Source organism: Cucurbita maxima, unplaced genomic scaffold, assembly GCF_002738345.1.
Source record: "Cucurbita maxima cultivar Rimu unplaced genomic scaffold, Cmax_1.0 Cma_Scf00028, whole genome shotgun sequence".
NCBI lineage: Eukaryota > Viridiplantae > Streptophyta > Magnoliopsida > Cucurbitales > Cucurbitaceae > Cucurbita > Cucurbita maxima.
The window spans coordinates 1,642,302-1,663,318 of record NW_019272044.1 but is presented as its reverse complement, the minus strand read 5'-3'; the positions used below and the strand labels follow the sequence as shown (position 1 = coordinate 1,663,318).

Genomic DNA, 21,017 nt, shown 5'->3' with positions numbered 1-21,017 from the left:
TAACATTAAGAAAGTTATACAACAATAAATGTTAAGATTTGAGTTCAAATTTATGATTAGGTTTAATTTTTTTTTTTTTTTGTTATTATTATATTAGTCAATATCAAATAAACTTATTAACACAACCATCGTATAAAATATAACATTATACAATAACAATTTTCTAAAGAATGTTAATTCGAGTATAACTTGGAATGTGAAAAAACTATTGACGTCTTAAAATTTGATGTTTTTAATTTTTACCCAACAGTAGTGGAACGAACTCAATAAGAAAAAATGTTTAGTAACAATCGAAGTCCACTACTAGCCATCAGCCTCACGATTTGGGTCATGACGTATCATCGTCAACCTTATAGTTTTAAAATACATCACCTAAAAAAAAAAATTCACACCTATGAAATAATACAATCCAACAAAATACGCTTTTAGTTTTAAATTAATGTCTAAGTTTAGTCCCAAAAGTTCGAAAACAAACACCTCTGTCAAGTTTAGGGAAATTATGGTCTCTTAAGTTTTTGTTTCCATCTTTGAAGTAAAATGGTTCGCATTAATGGCAAGAATCAAACAAAATAGTATTTATTTATACAAGATTATGATGTCATTTTTTAACATTTCTCAATTATATAGGGCACACTATTTTTAAACATTTTATTTCAGACGTCATAAACAAAACCTTAAACAATCGGCTCAATTGGGGCGTGGATTAAATTCCCACTCTAATCCAGAATAATCGATCTCCAAAAGGTCCTTATAAGTAGTGTACTTTTTCACTTAAAAGCACTTTTCTAAACACCTAGAAAATCAATCCAAACAGGGACTTATGGCCTTCTCATGCTCACCCCGCCCCCTCTGGAGAAGACTCTGGAGACTCGAAAGTCTCAACACACCTCAGGAACAATCTTATTAAGAACAGAACAGAACAGAACCTCCTCTGTGACAACCTCAAAGCACACTCCTAACCATGAGGTAAACCAAGGAGCACTCTGCTTAGAACTGTACCTCCCACACGAGCTAACACTCATAATCCAACCAATCACAAATAAAAACCGACCCGACGTCCAAGAAATTGAGAACAGGTTAATCTGGTATATCATGGATTGGGTTAGTAATGAATCATCTTTATTAATCATAGGATCAGAACTTTTAAGACATAGACACCATAAACAATCCCAATAAGCTTTAAATTTTCAGTAGGCCAAGTAGCATACTTATACAGGGGAACCCATGGCGCAAAATGCTTCAGAGCCCACATTCCCACTCTTGAATTCAGAAGAATATCGATTATAATTATCATAAGAAAAACTACAAAATCACTATGAGAGATCCTTATGTTTCTGTGATTCCTTGGAACAATTACCACATAATGGGAAATACCTTACATCGAATAGAGTGAATGAAAGGATCTTAGTCGCCCATAAGTGAAGCAGTGGACAAAATCAGGCAACAAGTGTGCTAGCAGTGGTTGACTCGCTGAAACAATAAGAAAAAAAAAGACAATCAATCAATCAACCAATCACCAGGGAGGAAAGATGATAGTCGTAGGTAGCTGAGTATATATGAACTAAACTTCAAATAACCCATGCAGAGAGAAGTTTTATTTTCTTCCACATTCAACTCGTGTAATTGGAAGTTGATAATGTTAGAAACCACGACCTCCACAGTCATATGATATTTGTCCACTTTAAACATATGCTCTCGTGAATTTTCTTTTGGTTTCTCCAAAAGATCTTGTACCAATGGAGACGTATTCCTTACTTATAAACCCCATGATCAACACTTTAATTAGCCGATGTGGGACACATCTCCCAACAACCCTCAACAATCCTCCCCTCAAACAAAGTACACCATAGAGCCTCCCTTGAGGCCTATGGAGCCCTCGAACAACCTCCCCTTAATCGAGGCTCAACTCCTTCTCTAGAGCCCTCAAAAAAAATACACCTTTCGTTCAACACTTGAGTCACTTTTGACTACACCTTCGAGGCTCACAACTTCTTTGTTCGACATTTGAAGATTCTATTGACATGGCTAGGTTAAGGGTATGGCTTTGATACCATGTTAGAAACCACGACCTCCAAAATGGTATGGTATTATCCACTTTGAACATAAACTCTCATGGCTTTGCTTTTCGCTTCCCTAAAAGGCCTCATACTAATAGAGATGTATTCTTTACTTATAAACTCATAATCAACCCCTTAATTAGTCTATGTGGGACTCATCCACCAACCATCCTCAACAGATCGTTGATCTAAGCAATTGCAATACAATACTTTGCATGAAGAGAGGAAATTTAAATCCACCTAATAATGAGTAACAACAGAGCTTAACACAATAATCATCCTTTTTAAGTTATAATACAGATAACAAAATAGACTACAGTGAATCAGATCAGTGACCACTTACTATTTCCAGACAGGTGGGAGCTTCTTGGTCTTCTTGTAATAGCGAGCTAGCCGATGAATCCTACTCTCCACAAGAATCAACCTGAACTTCGAGTCCTTATCCTTCCTGTTCCTTTCCAAATGCTTTCTAATCGAGACGGCCTTCTTAATCAAATGGTACAGATCCTCAGGAATCTCCGGAGCAAGCCCTTTTGAAAGTAATAGGGAACAAAAGTTCATATAACATAAAATTTTTGAATTGAGAGAAAAGTGGAACAAATACCATGAGCTTTAAGAATTCGCAAGATCTTGTTTCCAGTAACGCTCTTGACCTGAGCAATACCATGAGAATCACGAAGAATTACACCGATCTGAGACGGCGTCAAACCCTTCTTCGCGAATTTGCAGATGTTTTCTTCAACCTAATGAACACAGACAATACACATTCTAGAACTGCCCGTTCCGATCAAAGTAAATCGCAGCTCAAACATTAAAGGTAAAGGGACTTACATCTTGAGTAGAAATCTTGAGCCAACTCGGTGGAGTCCTCTTGTACGGCAATGCTGAAGCTGAAATACCTTTTCTGCAATCGAAAATCAGATGAGGGATTGAGTTACTGAATCAGAGGGATGAGAAGATGAGAAAGAGAGAAGAAGATGAACTCACCCTCTGCTGTGCATACGACCCATTGTAGAAGACGACTATGGAGGAGCTTCGCAATCTCTCTGCTTCAGAAACTGGCAATGGCCTCAACTGCCAATCGATAAACCCTAGTTTTTATGTTATACTTTCAAATTTTATATTTTATCTAAAAAATAACTTTAAAATTTTAAAATCTTTAGTAATTTCTTTAAAAAAATACATATAAAAAAATCATTAATATATTAATATATGGTATGTATAAGGTGAGGATCGAAGAGATTTGAACATTTGACCTCTTAAACAAATAATATGTGTCTTTGATCGAGTTAAGTGAACAAAAACCTCATTATTTGGAACATCAACATTTTTCAAATTGAAATGCACGGCTACTACATGAGATATTGAATGTAACTTGAAGTGTAACAGCACTCAGTTTGAAAAAAAAAAATCAAATATCGTCGAAAAATCGCGAGATTTTTGGCAAGGCGTTAGGGATCTCGTAATGGAAACCGTCCATGCTCCCTCTTCATAAGCCCTCGTTGTTCACTCCCTCAACCACCCAACCTATCATTTGCTCCCGCTCAGCAACACATACATGTTGAGGAAGAGAGAACCCCACAGACTCGAGAACGTGCAGAATGCATTCACAAAACTCATCGTTGCATCCCCATTATTGAGTCAGTTATTGTGCAGTGAGTAGAAGCGTTAGACATCAGGTGGTAAGAGCAATTGTGGTTGCCCTTTCTTTTGTTCTTAAGTAGTCGGGTTAAGGAAAAAAAAAATTGGGGAAGAGGAATGAGAACATCGCACGGTTTTTTGTGTTTATACAGGTACGACAATCGTCACAAGTGGTGGAGGAAGGTAATCGAACCCATACGACATCTAGATTCATGTGGTTGTTGTTAAAAAACGAATCTATAAAAGAGATAAGACAGAGGAAAAAAGAGGTTTAGAATCGAGTGAAGAAGAAGATCCACGAGGAAGTTGAATCAAATCCAGAAACTCATAACCCACGTAGATCCACTACTACATCCCAATCTACCACTTCGGAAGGTTTTAGCCAACCCATGACGCTCGAGAGGAACCCAAGCCCAAAGAACATGGGTTAAACTAAGCCTAAAATCTCTCAACGTGATAACCGAACTTAATTTTAGGTAATGTTGTAAAAAACGAACTCAACTCAAATCGAACAAATTTATAACCTAACTCAATTTTTATAGTCTAGGTTAAGTTATTGGGATTATCTAAGTTACCTTATCGAACCATTTAACACGAAGTTCCTCTTTGGATATATATTCTCCAATAATTTAAATAATTAAATAAAAGTGACCTTTCATAATTGCAATTCCGTATGAAATTTATTATTATTATTTTTTTATTATTTGGGTTTAATTTCCATTTTGCCGTTCCTTTAACAAAATCAAAAGATTAAAAAAAAAAAAAAAAAAAAAAAAAAAAAAAAAAAAAAAAAAAAAAAAAAAAAAAAAAAAAAAAAAAAAAAAAAAAAAAAAAAAAAAAAAAAAAAAACGTTACCTTCCCACTCTCAGGCGAGCGTCAAAGGGAGAGGAAGAAAGGAAATCAGAGCTCTGTGAAGATTCAAACCTAAATCGAAACCAGAGATGGGCAAAGATCTGAGCGATGAGCAGAAATCCTCCATGAAAGAGGCCTTTACCCTCTTCGATTCCGACGGCGATGGACGGATCGCTCCATCGGAGCTCGGGATTCTAATGCGTTCCCTCGGCGGCAACCCCACTCAAGCCCAACTCAAAGCCATTATAGCTGAGGAGAACCTCACTGCTTCTTTTGATTTCAATCGCTTTCTTGAGATCATGTCCAAGCACATGAAGCATGAGCCCTTCGATCGCCAGCTTCGAGACGCTTTTAAGGTTCTCGATAAAGAGAACACCGGTTACGTCCTGGTCTCGGAGCTCCGACACATTTTGACGAGTATTGGTGAGAAGCTTGAGCCGTCGGAGTTTGATGAGTGGATTCGAGAAGTTGAGGTTGGACCGGATGGTAAAATTCGGTATGAGGATTTCATTGCTCGAATGGTGGCCAAATGAGGAGGGAAGTAATGCAAATTTGGTTGTGTGTGCTTTACTGGAATGATTTCTGAAGTAATTTGTGGCGATCTTTGTTGTTTTTTATTCTTCTTTTATTTTTCTTTCCAATTTCTGTTAATTGGTTTCAGATTACAAGACTTGCTTGGATTTTAGTGGGATGGATGCAGGTGATGTTCGCATACTTTCCCAAGTAATGCTAATATTATTTTGAAAAATTTAGGATTATGATGGGATATGTTTGGATTGATTCGAGGTGTATTGAAAACTGTGGTTTTCTGGGTAACGTAGAATCTGGTGATTTGTATGTGTTTCTTAGCCTGAATTTCAAAATTTTATTAGCTTCTCCCACGATTTATAGTCTTGCAATGGTTGATGCTTCTGCATGGTCTTTAAGTTAGAGAGACTCAGATGGTGTCTTCATGTTCATCATGGCTTGTTGTTTAGTTTGTAAGATTTGAAAGATTAATTAAGCTTCTCTTGTTTCATTTGGTTTAGCATTTTCTTTCAATATTAGCCTCATGAGATAAGAGACCTGATATATTTTAGGCATCTTAGTATTAATTATATTGCATGTGTTTAAGATGTTTGAAGGATTCATTGCTACAATGCAAGAGTTTCTAATGCATTGAATTGAGTCAAAAGATTGGCATCAAAAGGTTGGTTCTAGACTCCGTTTTAGTGGCCACAAAGTAGATCCTCTCAATTTGTTGTAGACGGGAACTGTTGGGCTGGATGCACAGATGCTTTTAAAGCTTACACAATTCTATATTTGAGATACTATACCTTCTGTCAGGTTCTGTGAAGATAACAAAAAGTTTTTAGTTTTAAGGTTGTGGAGCTAAATCCGTTCCAAACCTAGTGTGTTCTCTTTTACCATATAGCGTTTTAGCATTCTTTATCTTATGAGTTCTGCAGAAACTGTGAGATCCTACATCGGTTGGAGAGGCAAACGAGTGTTAGCAAGAATGCTGGGCTTCGAAGGGGGGTGGATTGTGAAATCCCACATCAGTTGGAAAGGAGAACGAAACATTCTTTATAAGGGTGTGGGAACCTCTCCCTAGCATACGCATTTTAAAACCGTGAGGCTGAGGGCGATACATAGCAGGCCAAAATGGACAATATCTGCTAGCGGTAGGCTTGGGCTATTACAGAAACATTCTAGTTATTAAATTTGATTTGCCACATCGACCATGGCTTGGCTCTCTGTTGGAATTCTGTGCATTCCTTGTGTTTCTAATGAACAAGAGTTTGAAGGTTCGCACTGAATGAATAGAAAAGTAAATAGTCTTTGCCTTAAAAACTTTTGGTAACCCTTGTGCAAAATTAGTCCTGAACTTAGAACTAGTAGGGTTAAGATCTTTCCAAACATAGGGGGATGTGTGCATAAATTGAAGGCATCGTTATTTATTATGCAAAACGTGAAGAAGATCTAGTAAAACATTACCTGCATCCTATGGATGTCAAGAAACAATGCTGGGCTGTTGGATCATGTGAATGACTCTTAAGTTGATGAATATACTCCAGTCAGGTGTAAAGCTTCAGCTTTGAGGTGTTAGACGATCTGGAGATCCCGAGTTCTAAATTTCATGATCACTTATTTACAATTGATCAAAATTTGAATATAGTGGGCGGATTCTTGATTAATCGAGGACTTCCCGTGTAAGTTCTGGACTTAGCATCTTAGCAGCAATCCCATACTTCATGACAACCTGACCAGGAGTATTTGAATAGGAAATCACCCCCACCATACACACACAAAGAGATTTAAACTACTTTTGGTGGTTTCCTGACCTTGGAAGGCATTGATGTTGAATTCAAAGTAAGAGTCCGCTTATTTTTTCTCTTCCCATCATTGTGTTAACCAACATCTCTTCCACTGACTCTTTTTGCTTAAGCTGGATATATCTCAAGATTTCTGGCCTCTCATGGTGTAATCCGGGGCTAGCTCTGATCTTATACGATATAGCTTGTAAGTTAAGGGTTTTATAGTGTAATGTTAGCAAAGCTCTTCCCTCCATATGGGTGGTGTTCAACTTTTCTAATCAATATCAATTGGAAGGTACTTTTGTAGTCTTCCTTTGGGTCTGGGAAATTTCTTTTCCCCAGTTATTTAACATATATCATAACTTTGGTTGGTCATGGAAGATGTAGAAATGGCATGTGATTGAGTTTATTTTCACTTCATGTGTAATTCTTTACTTATGTACTTGAGAATTCAGAAGTGCTGAAGGACTGTATCTGCTAGATATCTTCAGTCCTAATCTTGTTTGCTGCTTATTTCTTTGACCACTTTAGTTGGTTACCTTATGTGTAGACCATTTTTGACATGCATCTTCTCTATAAACCATCGACCAGAATTACATTTTCTACCCCCTGAATGTTTGCTCATTATGTTTCTCTTTCTTTTACAACGTTTGAAGCCTATTGCTATCCGATATTGTCCTCTTTGAGTTTTTTCTTTCGTGCTTCTCCTCAAGGTTTTTAAAATGCGCATGTTAGGAAGAAGTTTCCACACTCTTATTAAGAATGCTTCGTTTCTCTCCCTAACTGATGTGGAATCTCACAATTCACCCTTCTTCGGGGTCCAACAACCTTGTTGGAACTCGTTCCCTTCTCCAATCGACATGGGATTTAACAATCTACCTCCTTTAGTGCCAATGTCCTCACTGGCTCTCATTCCTCTCTTAGATTGATCTGGGATCTCCTAATCCACCCCCCTCGAGGCCTAGCATCCTCACTAGCACACCACCCGGTGTTTGGCTCTGATACCATTTATAATAGCTCAAGTCCACCGCTAGTAGATATTGTCCTCTTTGAGTTTTTCCTTTTCAGCTTTCTCTCAAGGTTTTTAAAATGTGTCTGCTAGGGAGAGATTTCCACTCTTATAAATAATGTTTCATTTCTCTCTCTAACCGACGTGGGATTTCAGAGTGAAATACATGTCTAACCTCTCGTACTATGTTCAGGTAAGTTGATAGTTCAAATATATAAGAGATTCTGCAGATTCATAAGTTGTAAATAACTTCAAGAAGTCCAAATGTGGACTTGTAATTTGCTATAACTTGAACTCGCTCGAGCAGTTTTCCATTGCACCGTTATTTTGAATTCCCTATGTCTTGTTTCTCATTTGATTACCTTGAATTGTACTGTAATTAAAGCCTGCATCATCTGCCCCAAGCTGTTCTTACCTCAAAACTAATGTGGGTCATCAGCCAAACATCTAAGGCTGTCTTTCTTCCATATATCAAGCCATATTTGATACTTCGGGTGGTTCATTGTCAGCTTAGCTGGTCTATAACTATCAAAAGACTGTTTGACGGTGTTTGTGTGGGTGGCTATCCTCTATTTTTCTTTCACATTTTCCAGAACTGTTTTATTTTTGTTTTTCTTGAATACTCAAAACTCTCAGGGAGAAAAGAAAAAAACGAGCCCATTGAAAAATAGGGTTCCAATGTTGCAGATACTGTCTGCTTTGGTTTGTTACGTATTGTTATCAGCTTCACGGTTTTAAAATGCGTCTGTTAAGTAGAGGTTTACACACCCTTATAAAGAATGTTTCGTTTCTCCTCTTCAACCAATAAGACCTAAAATGCTCTAAAGATCAAAAGCGTTCTTTGAAGAGTTGAAGACTTTGAAAGTAAGTTGAAGTCACTTATTACTCTTTAAGATTTCAATTAAGTGTCGATCCAAGTAGATCATGATAAAACAAGATCAACAAACCAAAGGTATGTCATACAAGAAGATCAAAAATAAAATAATTATAAAGACATAAATATCATCCCGTTAAAAGGTACAACTAAATGAACCTCCAAAAGTAATGGTATTTCCATTTTCCTATAATATTTTTTTTTTCTTCTCATAATTAATTTAAAATCCGGTTTCCAAAAGTAATGAACCTCCATTGTTAGCAATATCATCTGCTTTAGCCTATTACGTATAGTCATCAGTCTTACGGTTTTAATACGTGTTTGCTAGGGAGATGTTTCCATGCATTTATAAAAAAATGTTTCGTTCCCTCCTCCAACTACTAAGGTGGGATCTCAAATTGGTCGGAGAAATGAACAAAACATTTCTTATAAGTGTGTAGAAATCCATCCCTAGTAGAAGCATTGTACGATATGTAACGAGTCAAAGCGAATAATAGCTACTCGAGGTAGGCTTTCGGCTGTTATACTAATACCTAACGATAACGACTATTCTTCAACTCTCGACCGGCTAAGTTCATTCCAATTTTCCATCCGAATTTATCTATTATATTTTTAAAATGTTTTTACAAATTATTACATTTTTTTTTATCATAATTCACTCATTTTTCTCCCAAATAATTTTGAAATCATACTCCCATTATCTCAGTGTAATTTGAAAAAGGAAATAAAAAAGGAAAATATTATTAATAAAGTGGTAATGAAAATGATGGGTACAAAATTTTCTTTGCTTATCATCATTTTTTAACCTTTTAAGAATATCGTATGATCCTCGTGTGACGACTTAGTGATATCATTACCAATAAAACGGATAAACACATGTCCAATCTAAAGCACTTCATATATTAGCCACATAAATTCCGTTCATATCGATGTATTCCACTACCCGAAACGAAATGTTCTAGCTTTTAGGTAATTATAGGTCAAATGCAATCCAAAAGTGGTGGCACTATAAAGCTGAGACCATGGGACCATCATTTTGCTCGGGTAAAACCCTACTCGACTCGATAGTAATCTAGTAGTTGTGAAGTCTTCCAATCAATTAGGTTGTAGGAGTTCAAACCCTAATAATTATTATCAATTTATAATATTATACATAAAATTTATCGTTTTACTTCAAAAAAAATGTTGAATCAAACTATTTTCACTCATCTAACACAATGATACCCTAAGCGACCTTGTTACTAAAATAACTTTCGGTATACATGTTACAATTTTGACTACCCAATAACAAATTTGGTCCCGAGGTTAGAAATAACCCGTTACACTGAAGGGAAAGGGTTAAGAAATTACTCGGTATGAGATATCACATTGTTTGAAGAACTCTAAATGTTGTCGGAGTAAAGGGTTGTGAGATCTCACCACGATGGACCAAAGCCGATAATATCTACTAATAGTGGCCAGCCAGATTCTGGGTATTGTGCGAACGAGGACGTTGGGCTCTTAAGGAGGTGGATTGTGAGATCTCACATCAATGGGAGAGAGGAACTAAACATTCATTAAAAGGACGTGGAAACCTCTCCCTAATAGATGCGTTTTAAAATCGTGCAGCTGACGACTATATGTAACGGGTCAAAGCAGACAATATCTACTAGCAGTGGCTTCGAGCTGTTACAAAGTTCATCCTCGATCGTTCCAATTTTTCGTAGATTTTTTTTATTCCAATTTTGCCCCTCAAATCATGGTTCCATTTGAAAGAGGTTTTATTAAAAAGAGTTTGCCGTCAGAAAATTGGTTGTAAAGTAACTTTCCCTTACCTTTGTGCTCTTTCTTTAATTTCCACTCAAATAAACAAACCGAATCCAAAGTTCCCAACTTTATTCCTTTTTACCTTTTTTTTATTATTATTTTTATCATTTCAATTAAAAAAATTATTATTATTTTGGAATATCTCTTTTTAAATTCTTTTTAAAAAAAATTGAATCTTATAATTTTTAAAAGAAAGAATTTGTATATATAGAATTATCATTTTTATATCTATTTTTAGCAATTTTAAAAATGTAATTTATAATAAATATGCCAATAAAAAGGGAAATTCTTATTTTTATAAACAATTTATAAAGGAAAATTAAAATTAAATATTTTAAAATTTTCTCCTTAGAATAATAAAAAAAAGTATAATTTGATCTTTGGATTTTTTTAAAAATGATTGTTAATTAACTTTTCTTATTATTATTATTTTTAAAAAAATACTTGTCTATGTACGAGCAAGCTAAATTTTTTAGTGAGATCATTTATCGATTAAACCTATGTAATTTGCTCAACAAAAATACAACAAACTAGAACGAGTATATAGACAAATATTTTTACTCGGATGTGATTTTTTTTTTTTTTGTATCTGTCTTCTTTCATACGGTTTTAATGTGGAAGATATCTGTATTTTTTAAGACTATATGAAAGCGAACTGGTAGGACGCGGAGATCGATTGATCCATATGAATCTCGAGAGTGGATGGTTTACCGTCATTCCCTTATTTTGGAAGCTCTCCAACCTGTTTCTCCTAGTGTTTGTGGCTGGATGTTTATTTTTGTAAATTAAAAAATATATATTTGCAACTCAATTAAAAAAAAAAATACATTTTAACATTTTATATTCTTTTACCTGAGTTTAAGTTTTGAAATTGCGGTAGATACCATATCTACTCGTGTGAGATTCCACATCATGGAGATGAGAGCTAAACATTCCTTATAAAAGTGTTGAAATCTCTCATTTTAAAACTGTGAGATTCACAGCGATACGTAATGAGTCAAAGCAGACAACATTTACTAGCTGTAGACTTGACTATTACAACTAGACTATATATATGTGAATTTTTGTTAAATGAATAATAATGAAAATTTTGTTTTGTTTTTTTTATGAAAAGGGCAACGAATAAAATTGAATATCGGTCGGCTCAACTAGTTGAGTTATTATACAATTGCTCGTAAGGTTAAATATTTAAATTTAAACATAATTATTTTAAAATGATAAATTAGAATATCTAAAAAAGTTTTATAAAAAAAATGTCAAAATTTCAACTAATCAACTATTGAAGCAAAGTAATGAAATGTTAGATTCTTTTCAAAATAAATAAAATAAAATAAAAAAATAAATGTTAGATACTTTTTAAAAAAATAAACTAATTAATTTATTTATTTATAACACAAATCTAACTTGAAATTTTGCATGTAATATAAAATTTATTATTAAAATGGAATTTTGAAACAAATTGGAGAACCATAATTAAGGTTATAGGGTATAAAATATAGCCAAATAATAAATTTTTTAAAATTCAAAATTATTTTATATAATTGTATTTTTTATTTTTTAAAAATTTCATGTGTATATATATATATATATGTATGTATATGTATAGTTTTAAATTTTATTTTTTTTTACTTTAGCTTAGTTTCTTAGATTTCAAACTTTCAAATTATAGTTTTTAAATTTTTTTAAATTTTATTTAAATTGGGTTCTTAAAAAAAAAACTTAGATTCATATTTGAAATTTTAGCTAAATTAAAAAAAAAAAAATGGTTTGGATTTTAAAAATATTGTTAAAAGTCATATATTAAAAAAAAAAAAATTGAAAATTGTATTTATAATATGCTTAATTTTTAAAATTTAAAAATTTAAAAAACAAAGGTTATCAAAGAATACTTTAATTAATAAATACGGAAATAAACAAAATATCACGTTTTGAATTCTTTCAAAATTTATAATGAAATTAAATTTTTGCTAAATGAATAATAAAAAGAATTAATTGTAACAATTAAAATAATAATTTTATGTCGAGACTATATAATAAAAATATTTTAAAATTGATGAACGAAAATAAAAATGTATGAAATATCAGGGACAAAAAGATAAATGTATGAAACATTAGGGATCCATTTGAAATAGAGGAAAGAATTTAAATATTATATTCAAACTTTTAATATATATATATATATATATATATATATATATATATATATATATATTTGTAGAATGTTAAAAAAAAAAAAAAAAAAAAATCTAAAAAGTTTGGCAGGAGTTGAACTTTGTCTGACAGAAATAATGAGATGTAAAATGAACCAATTGTATATTTAAATAAATAAATAAATTATTTAATATTTTTCACAATTTTGACACTAAATTATAATAACTTAAATTATAGTTTTAATTCTTATAATTTGAGTTTGATTTATTTTAGTCTATCTATTTTGAATAATTCAATATGGTAAATTTTGAATAATAGCTCACTAATAATATGTTTTACCATTTATAAACTAATTTATCTTTATTTTTAAAAAATAAATTGGGGTGGATGTAACAGTCCAAGCCACAGCTAGCAGACATATTGTCAGCTATGTTAATAAGAGGTTTTCACACCGTTATAAGCTTTTCTAATCGACATGAGATCTTTTGAAAATTTAGGAAAGCTTTCTTGTTTTTTAGAGCCCGAAAACCAAATAAACATAAAATTTTGAAAGTTGAGTGACTAAATTGTAAATTAACGAAAAGAAAATTAAACTTCGAAAAAACAGAAGATAGGTAATTGAAGTCAATATTATTTAGGATAAATTACATTTTAGTCCCTGGTATTTGGATTTTTATAAGTACTAACGAAAATTTGAAATTGGAGGGACCAAAATGCAAAGTTGAAAGTAAAATAAAAATTCAAAGAGTAAAATTGTTAAAAATTGAAGGACTCAAATGCAATATATATATATATATATATATAATTTAACTATTATTTATTACATCATAATTGACTAAGCCATGAAGTCACTTCCAAAAATTTCCTCACAGCATTTACCAAATTGGCACCCGAGAGCGCATCTACAACAAAATCAAACCACTCGATTGCTGCCACGTCATAGTATAAATTTTAAATCAACGGCTAGAATTACACTATAAAAATCACAGTCCTCACAGCCATCACAACCCGGTAAACTTAGCTTTTCTCTTACCTTTCAAATCAAAACCCAAATCCAAATGTGAATTCGTTAGCAACTCCCACGACTAAAAACCCACAAGTAAGATTACCAAATTACCCCTCCTTTTTGAATCTCTGGACTCCATGCTCTGTTCCTCTCTTCTTCTTCTTCCTGTTCATCTTCAGTGTTCAGAAAATTAAACATACTCAACATATTTAAGAAGAAATTCATACTGAAAACCCAGAAATTCTCTGAAATCCATATGGGTTCTTCATAGAGGGCTTTGAATCTCAGAAAAAATCCAAGAAAATTCATGGGGTTCGTGAATTCCCCTGTTTTTATGTTCTGTCTAATCGCATTTTCATCTTCACAACTTGTTCATGGAAATTCCGAATTGAAAGCGTTAATGGAGCTGAAGGAATCTCTAGACCCAGAAAAAAGAGTATTGAGGTCATGGACGATCGACGGCGACCCTTGCGGCGGCAGCTTCGACGGCGTAGCTTGCAACGAGAATCGGAAAGTGGCGAACATATCGTTGCAGGGACGTGGGCTCTCCGGCAAGGTGTCGCCGGCGGTGGCGAAGCTGAAATGTCTGACGGGACTGTTCTTGCATTACAACAATTTGTCCGGAGAGATTCCCAGAGAGATTTCGAGCTTGAATGAACTTGCCGATCTTTACCTCGACGTTAACAGCCTCACCGGCGATATCCCAGAAGAGATCGGAAATATGTCGAGTCTTCAAGGTTTGTTGATTTTCTGTTTTGTTTGAGACCCATGAAAGAGAGAGAATCTAAAGGTTTGAATTGTGCAGTTTTGCAGATTTGTTGCAACGAATTGAGTGGAAATATACCAAATCAGTTAGGATCATTGAAGAAATTAACTGTTCTTGCTTTACAGCACAACAGATTGAGCGGTGAAATCCCCATGTCTTTAGGAAGCTTACAGATGCTTAAACGGATTTATTTGAGCTTCAATAACTTCAATGGAGCAATACCCATCAAAATTGCTGCAATTCCTCAGCTGGAAGTTCTTGATATCAGGAACAACTCCCTCTCCGGCCATGTCCCTTCTGGTAATCCCTCCCTTTTTCTGTTTCTTCTTCTTTTTTGTTGGTTTTTTACTGAGGACTCTTGGGAGGGAATCCACCTCCGATTCATGTAGGCTGATCATGATCATTTATAGTAAAACCTTTAACCAATATTCATATATGAATTTTCTCTCTTCTGTTCTTTGTGTTTATCTTGATCGAATGTGGGTTGTTGTTGTTCATCTTGATCGAGTGTGTGCGTTATCTCTCTCCTATTCTTTGTGTTCATTTTGATTGAATGTGTGCTCTGTTGTTGTTCATCTTGATCATGTGTGTGCGTTGTTGTTGTTCATTTTGATCGAGTGTATGCATTGTCTCTATCCTGTTCTTTGTATTCATCTTGATCGAGTGTGTGCACTGTTGTTGTTCATCTTGATCAAGTATGTGCGTTGTTGTTGTTCATCTTGATCAAGTATGTGTGTTGTTGTTGTTCATCTTGATCAAGTGTGTGTGTTGTCTCTTTTCTGTTCTTTGTGTTCATCTTGATTGAGTATGTGCATTGTCTCTCTTCTGTTCTTTGTGTTCATCTTGATCGAGTGTGTGCGTTGTCTCTCTCCTGTTTTTTGTGCTCATCTTAATCGAGTGTGTGCATTGTTTCTCTCCAGTTTTTTATGTTCGATTGTGCTCATCTTGATCGAGTGTGTACGTTGTTGTTGTTGTTCATGTTGATCGAGTGTGTGCGCGGTTGTTGTTCATCTTAATTGAGTGTGTACGTTCTTATGCGATACTAACATTTTTGTTTGAAGGTTTGAAGCGACTGAATGAAGGGTTTCAAGGAGAGAACAATCCAAATTTATGCGGAATCGGGTTTGTTTCAGTGAGAAATTGTACCGTTTTTGATACTGAAAACATCAAAGGAGCTGGTTTTCAGCCATTTCTATCAGAACCAAACAAGAACAAACCTGAGTCAGCTGACTTTCACAATGCCAGTTGCTATCAACTTCATTGCTCAAAGCCCACAACAGTTCCAAGAATTGCTATTGTTTCTGCTGTTCTTATTGTTTCCATGACTCTGCTGGTGTCTGTGGTTCTCACAGTGTTTTGGTACCGTCGTCGAAAACAGGTCGGTAGCTCGTCTGTTTCATGCGATAATCGGCTCGGCTCGGATCAGGCTCGGGAATGCTACTCGAAAAGCGCTTCCCCGCTTGTGTGTCTTGAGTATTCACATGGATGGGATTCACTGGCGGATGGAATCAAAGGCTTGGGCTTGTCTAAGTTCTTCAGCATGTTCATTTTTAATATTGAAGAGGTTGAATCCGCTACTCAGTACTTTTCTGAGGCTAACTTGCTTGGTAGAAGCAGTTTTTCAATGGTTTACAAAGGAGTTTTGAAGGATGGTTCTTCGGTAGCTATTAGGAGTATTCATATGACTAGTTGCAAGTCCGATGAAGCTGAGTTTCTTCGTGGGTTGAACTTACTGAGCTCTCTCCGACATGAAAATCTCGTTAGTTTGAGAGGTTTCTGTTGTTCTAGGGGTCGAGGTGAGTTCTTCCTCGTATACGATTTTGTCTCGAGAGGGAGCTTGTCTCAGTATCTAGATGTCGGAGATGGTAGCAGCCATGTTCTCGACTGGTCGAAGAGAGTTTCTATCATCAATGGAATTGCAAAAGGTTTGCTTCTTTGCTTTCCCCCTTTGTTGTTCATCGTAAAAGCTTTGACTTCGATTCATTAACATCGATCAATGCTACGAGACTATTCAATGACCGTTTCTATGAGATCCCACCTTGGTTGGGGAGGAGAAAGAAGCATTCTTTATAAGGGTGTGGAAACCTCCTCCCAATATGAGTTTTAAAAACCTTGAGGGGAAGCCCGAAAGAGAAAGCCCAAAGAGAACAATATTTGCTATCGATTCTAAGACCGTTTCTTGTTTTCCGAACAGGCATAGCATATTTACATCGTGAAGAAGCAAATAAACCTGCCATGGTTCACAAAAACATATCCATTGAGAAGATTCTAATTGATCATCAGTTCAATGCATTGATATCGGACTCGGGCCTCTCTAGACTTCTCGCGGATGACATTATCTTTTCATCTCTCAAAACGAGTGCAGCCATGGGATATCTTGCACCGGAATATATTACGATTGGTCGTTTCTCAGAGAAGAGCGACATATACGCATTTGGCGTCGTCATACTCCAAATTCTTTCAGGGACACGAAAACTTACGAACTCTCTTCTATTGGAAGTCGAAGTATGCAAATTCGACGATTTGATCAACAAAAGTCTAAAGGGGAATTTCTCGGAGTCCCAAGCTAGAAAGCTAGCAAGGCTTGCAGTATCATGTACCAATGAGAACCCCATCAACAGGCCAGCCATTGAAGATTTGATAGAGGAGCTGACCAAACTTTAATTAGGAGGACCGAGAGTCGATGCTCGTTCAAGAACGACACCGGGAGAGAATGATGAAGCCTCCATTGTTGGAAGCTCAAGAAAAGCTGGAACTGAAAGATGAGGCTCCTGAAGAAACTGAGATGAAGATTGATAAGGAAGAAGAGCATGTAAATTGATGTATAAAAACATGTGTTGGGTGAGCCTGCCATTTAGATTTGCACTTTGTTTTACTTTTAGTTTTAATCCTTCAATTATATAGAATAAGATCACTTAATTCTCTTCACACCTCTTAAAAAAGAGATGTAAGATCCTGTGTCGGTTGAGGTTGGAGCAGGGAACTAAGCATTCCTTATAAAAGTGTGGAAACCTCTCTCTAGTAGACGCGCTATAAAACATTGAGGTTAACAGCCCCACATTGATTGGAGAGAGAAATGAAGCATTCATTATAAGGATGTGGGAATATTTTCTTAGTAGACGTGTTTTAAAACCGTAACACTAACTTAAAACTGTAACACTAACGACAATGCGTAACGGACCAAATCAGACAATATCTGCTAGTGAGGGCCTAAATTGTTACAAATGGTATCAGAGCCAGACATCGGGCGATATGGGCTCCCAAGAGGGGTGGATTGTAAGATCCCATATCAGTTGCAAAGGGAAACAAAATATTCCTTATAAAGGTGTATGCTAGCGAGGATGCCGGTCTCCAAGATGAGTGGATTTTGAGATCTCATATCTCTTTGAGAGGGAAACAAAACATTTCTTATAAGGATGAAAAACTCTCTCTATTAGACGTGTATTGAAACCATAAGATTGACGGCGATACATAGCAGACCAAAATGGACAATATCTACTAACATGAGCTTAGACGGTTATAAATTGTATTATAGCTAGACATCGAGCGGTGTGCCAACAAGGACGCTAGCCCTCAAAAGTGTAGATTGTGAGATCCCACCTCAGTTGGAAAGGATAACGAAACATTTTTTATAAGAACGTAAAAACCTTTTCCTAATAGATGCGTTTTAAGACCGTGAAACTAACGACGATACGTAACAAATTAAAGCGAATGATATCTGCTATTCGAAGACTTAAACTGTTACAAAACTCACAGATGTCATCTGAATAAGAATGATGTTCGTGCAGGAATCTTGTCCCATACATAAGCGTGCCAAACAAAATTTGAATCCCATCTCAATTTTAAAGAAATAAGATTTGGGTTTGAATAGAAATATAATTCAAAATCGAGAGGTAATATTGAAAGTTCTTAAGGTTCATACTTCCGAATTATTAGTAACGTGGCTAACAATAAATACAACCATGCCTGAAAGCTATGCAGGATTTATCTAACCGAGTATCAGTTCCTTAAAACTCTATGCAACAGCAGTATTGTGTTGTTGATGCTCTTGATACCATTCAGCCGGCCACCAATCCGGTCTAATGGCTTCAACCGTCACACCCTCGAGACCTTGAATGGCCAAACTTCGTGATCCTCTGAACGCTTCCTCCAAGCGCAAGAGACCGAGTCCACGGCACCCGACCGCAGCAATCACGTTACCTACTTTCTTGCTGGATGCGGAGTTGATTACTTCCGATCCAGTTGATACATTCTGCTCTACATCTGAAAGATAATCAAGGAGTTGCTTACTTAACAAGGTTGTGAAATTGAGATTCAAGCTAGAAAAAGCTCGAAACAGTTCGTGAAAGATCGGTTACCTTCCCCTCTGTCATTTAGAAACCTCAAAGGAACTACACGTTTTCGGATAACTCCACGGTGGTGTGTACGAGCTACAAGCTCTTGCCCGACATAGCACCCTTTGTCAAAACTTATTGCATTTAGACCCACCAGGTTGTATTCAAGGGGGATCGCCTCACCTTTACAAGGATTAAAGAAGATCCAAACCAAAAGAGCATAAGAATTCGAGATTCACAAGCCACTCGTCACAACTTAGCAGCAGGAAACAAATCAAACCACAGACCAAAACAGAAAGAACCCATCAAATACAATGAACAAGAGAACGGTGTATCGTATATTCTATCGACTAGCAGAGTAACACCAGAAAGAGCTCGGTTTATAAATTGCAAGATACAGAGTTCTAGAGCATTGGAATGACTCGTTGGCCACCAGTATTAAGAAATCGAAATGAACCTTTTTGAATCTCAGTTGAACCTTCTGCAACGCCCTTCTCTAGTCTCCACATTACATAATTATCTTCATCGGTTTCTTTATCCGCCTCAACAAGAGGAGCTTTAACAAATACAACCAGAAGAACACTATCAGAAGATTCTTAGCAAGAAACCATACATGATGAATGAATAATCCACTCAAACTTCATGGTACTAAAAACTCATAAGACCCTTCAGAGCATGAGAGAAACATACGTGTCCCGTTCGATGGAAAAACGCCTCTGAAACCAAGGCAGTCCAACCTTGGATCTTGAAACCATTGCCAGCCAATGTCTTCCCCACGCGAAGCCGACATTGCTGTAGGATCAACACTAGCACCCCAACCAACACTGGCAGCGTCTGGTTCCTCTGCAGAGGAAGCTTTTCTAGAGAGCTTTTTACCAAAGCGTTGCCAGCAAGAAAACTCCTCTGCCACATTCTCAATATCAACCTTTGACCTTAAACGGTATCTGTAGAACAGTAACGGAAGGAGGTTTATAGGACGACGATTAGTCGTTACAATATAGGTTTAAATCCTATTAAACTTTCTTGCTTGTTCATATCTTGTTTTGGTCCTAAATTTCAATGCCTAAGCTTCAGTCAAGCTTTCATTGTCATTTTCCAAGAACCTACATCTATTTGAAAACATGATATCCAGTCTACCCTGATGAACATGATTTGAATACTCAAACAAGCCAAACTTGGGTCTAGTAGAATCCCAGTGTATCCAGCTACAAGTTCAACTTAAATGATATCTATCATGATGGGTACTGATCATTGCATAAGAAATTTGTATGTAAACATGATCAAACTCAAGGAGGACCAGAAACTTAGCAATTCAATCACAGCTCTGCATTTCTAAAAGGGTATCATTCAATTAATCCCAACACAATCAAAATTGCATCACTGACACCAAAAAGGAGCAAACAAACCAACAATTTGAACCAAAACAAAGAACAGTTTAAGCAAAGGAACTAACAAAGAGCTCACTTCTTCAGCGTCACCAAAAGCTCATCCAACACAGAAGAATCCACATCAGCCATCAACTCCACCGACTCATCCGAAGCCGGACCAGGCCCAGAGCCAGTCCGATCAAGCTTCTCTTCAGACCTAGGCGGCCTGTACAAAAACAAATCATACAAAAACCTCCCCTGCGGCGTCAACATCGCCGCATACATAGGCGTAACCGACACCGGCGCCAAATTGGGGGTGGGCAACGACGACGTTTTCTCACCCGGAGGTTCCCCAAACCGCCGCACATCATTAGTCAATAGGCCGTGAAGGAATTTGACGGTGTCGGGACCCCGAAACCGAATGACAGAGCGAGACTTCAAATGGGCAGCCATAGACCCAGCGGCGTGGCTGAAATGGGATCGGGTGTCCGATGAGCAAAACCCCCGGCGGATTGGGAATCCATTGGCGAGTAATTTGCAGAACTTGAAAATGGGTAATGAACGGTGCATTTTGTGGGGTTATTGAGCAAATTGTGAGGGCTTAAATCAGAGGAACATAGGAACTGTGGGGGATCGAAGTGGAAGACGTGACGCGTGTTAGAGAAGAGGTATGAACTTGCCGGCACGTATCTCCAAACTGCATCACTACGGATAGATCTGAGCTTGTGTTCGGCGTGTGTTTGATGAAAGTCTTCAGTGAAGCAATGTTTCAGATTTTATTTCAAAGGGTTAAAAAATAATGTCTCAAAATCAAATAAATAACTCTATTTCATATTACTTACAAATGCTATTATAAA

General features: G+C 36.1%; 4 protein-coding genes across 4 annotated transcripts; 2 read left to right on the top strand and 2 right to left on the bottom strand.

Moving 5' to 3' along the window:
* Nucleotides 1-1,156: 1,156 nt before the first annotated feature.
* Nucleotides 1,157-3,147, bottom strand: LOC111465133 (40S ribosomal protein S13-like). Its single transcript, XM_023109439.1, has 5 exons — nt 3,045-3,147; nt 2,889-2,961; nt 2,662-2,800; nt 2,401-2,587; nt 1,157-1,470 (listed from the first exon to the last, which is right to left on the bottom strand). The coding sequence occupies exons 1-5, from the start codon at nt 3,065-3,067 to the stop codon at nt 1,437-1,439; spliced, it is 456 nt and encodes a 151-aa protein (XP_022965207.1). The 5' UTR covers nt 3,068-3,147; the 3' UTR covers nt 1,157-1,436.
* Nucleotides 3,148-4,520: 1,373 nt separating this feature from the next.
* LOC111465135 (probable calcium-binding protein CML13) lies at nt 4,521-5,394 on the top strand. Its single transcript, XM_023109442.1, has one exon. The coding sequence runs from the start codon at nt 4,640-4,642 to the stop codon at nt 5,081-5,083; it is 444 nt and encodes a 147-aa protein (XP_022965210.1). The 5' UTR covers nt 4,521-4,639; the 3' UTR covers nt 5,084-5,394.
* An 8,306-nt stretch (nt 5,395-13,700) lies between these two features.
* LOC111500258 (probable LRR receptor-like serine/threonine-protein kinase At1g34110) lies at nt 13,701-17,387 on the top strand. The gene is made up of 4 exons (XM_023151967.1): nt 13,701-14,430; nt 14,499-14,759; nt 15,521-16,384; nt 16,654-17,387. The coding sequence occupies exons 1-4, from the start codon at nt 14,001-14,003 to the stop codon at nt 17,121-17,123; spliced, it is 2,025 nt and encodes a 674-aa protein (XP_023007735.1). The 5' UTR covers nt 13,701-14,000; the 3' UTR covers nt 17,124-17,387.
* An 884-nt stretch (nt 17,388-18,271) lies between these two features.
* LOC111465039 (putative transferase At4g12130, mitochondrial) lies at nt 18,272-20,918 on the bottom strand. The gene is made up of 5 exons (XM_023109295.1): nt 20,258-20,918; nt 19,484-19,737; nt 19,251-19,349; nt 18,818-18,976; nt 18,272-18,722 (listed from the first exon to the last, which is right to left on the bottom strand). Exons 1-5 carry the CDS (start codon nt 20,728-20,730, stop codon nt 18,475-18,477), a joined length of 1,233 nt encoding a protein of 410 aa, XP_022965063.1. The 5' UTR covers nt 20,731-20,918; the 3' UTR covers nt 18,272-18,474.
* Between the last annotated feature and the right edge of the window lie 99 nt (nt 20,919-21,017).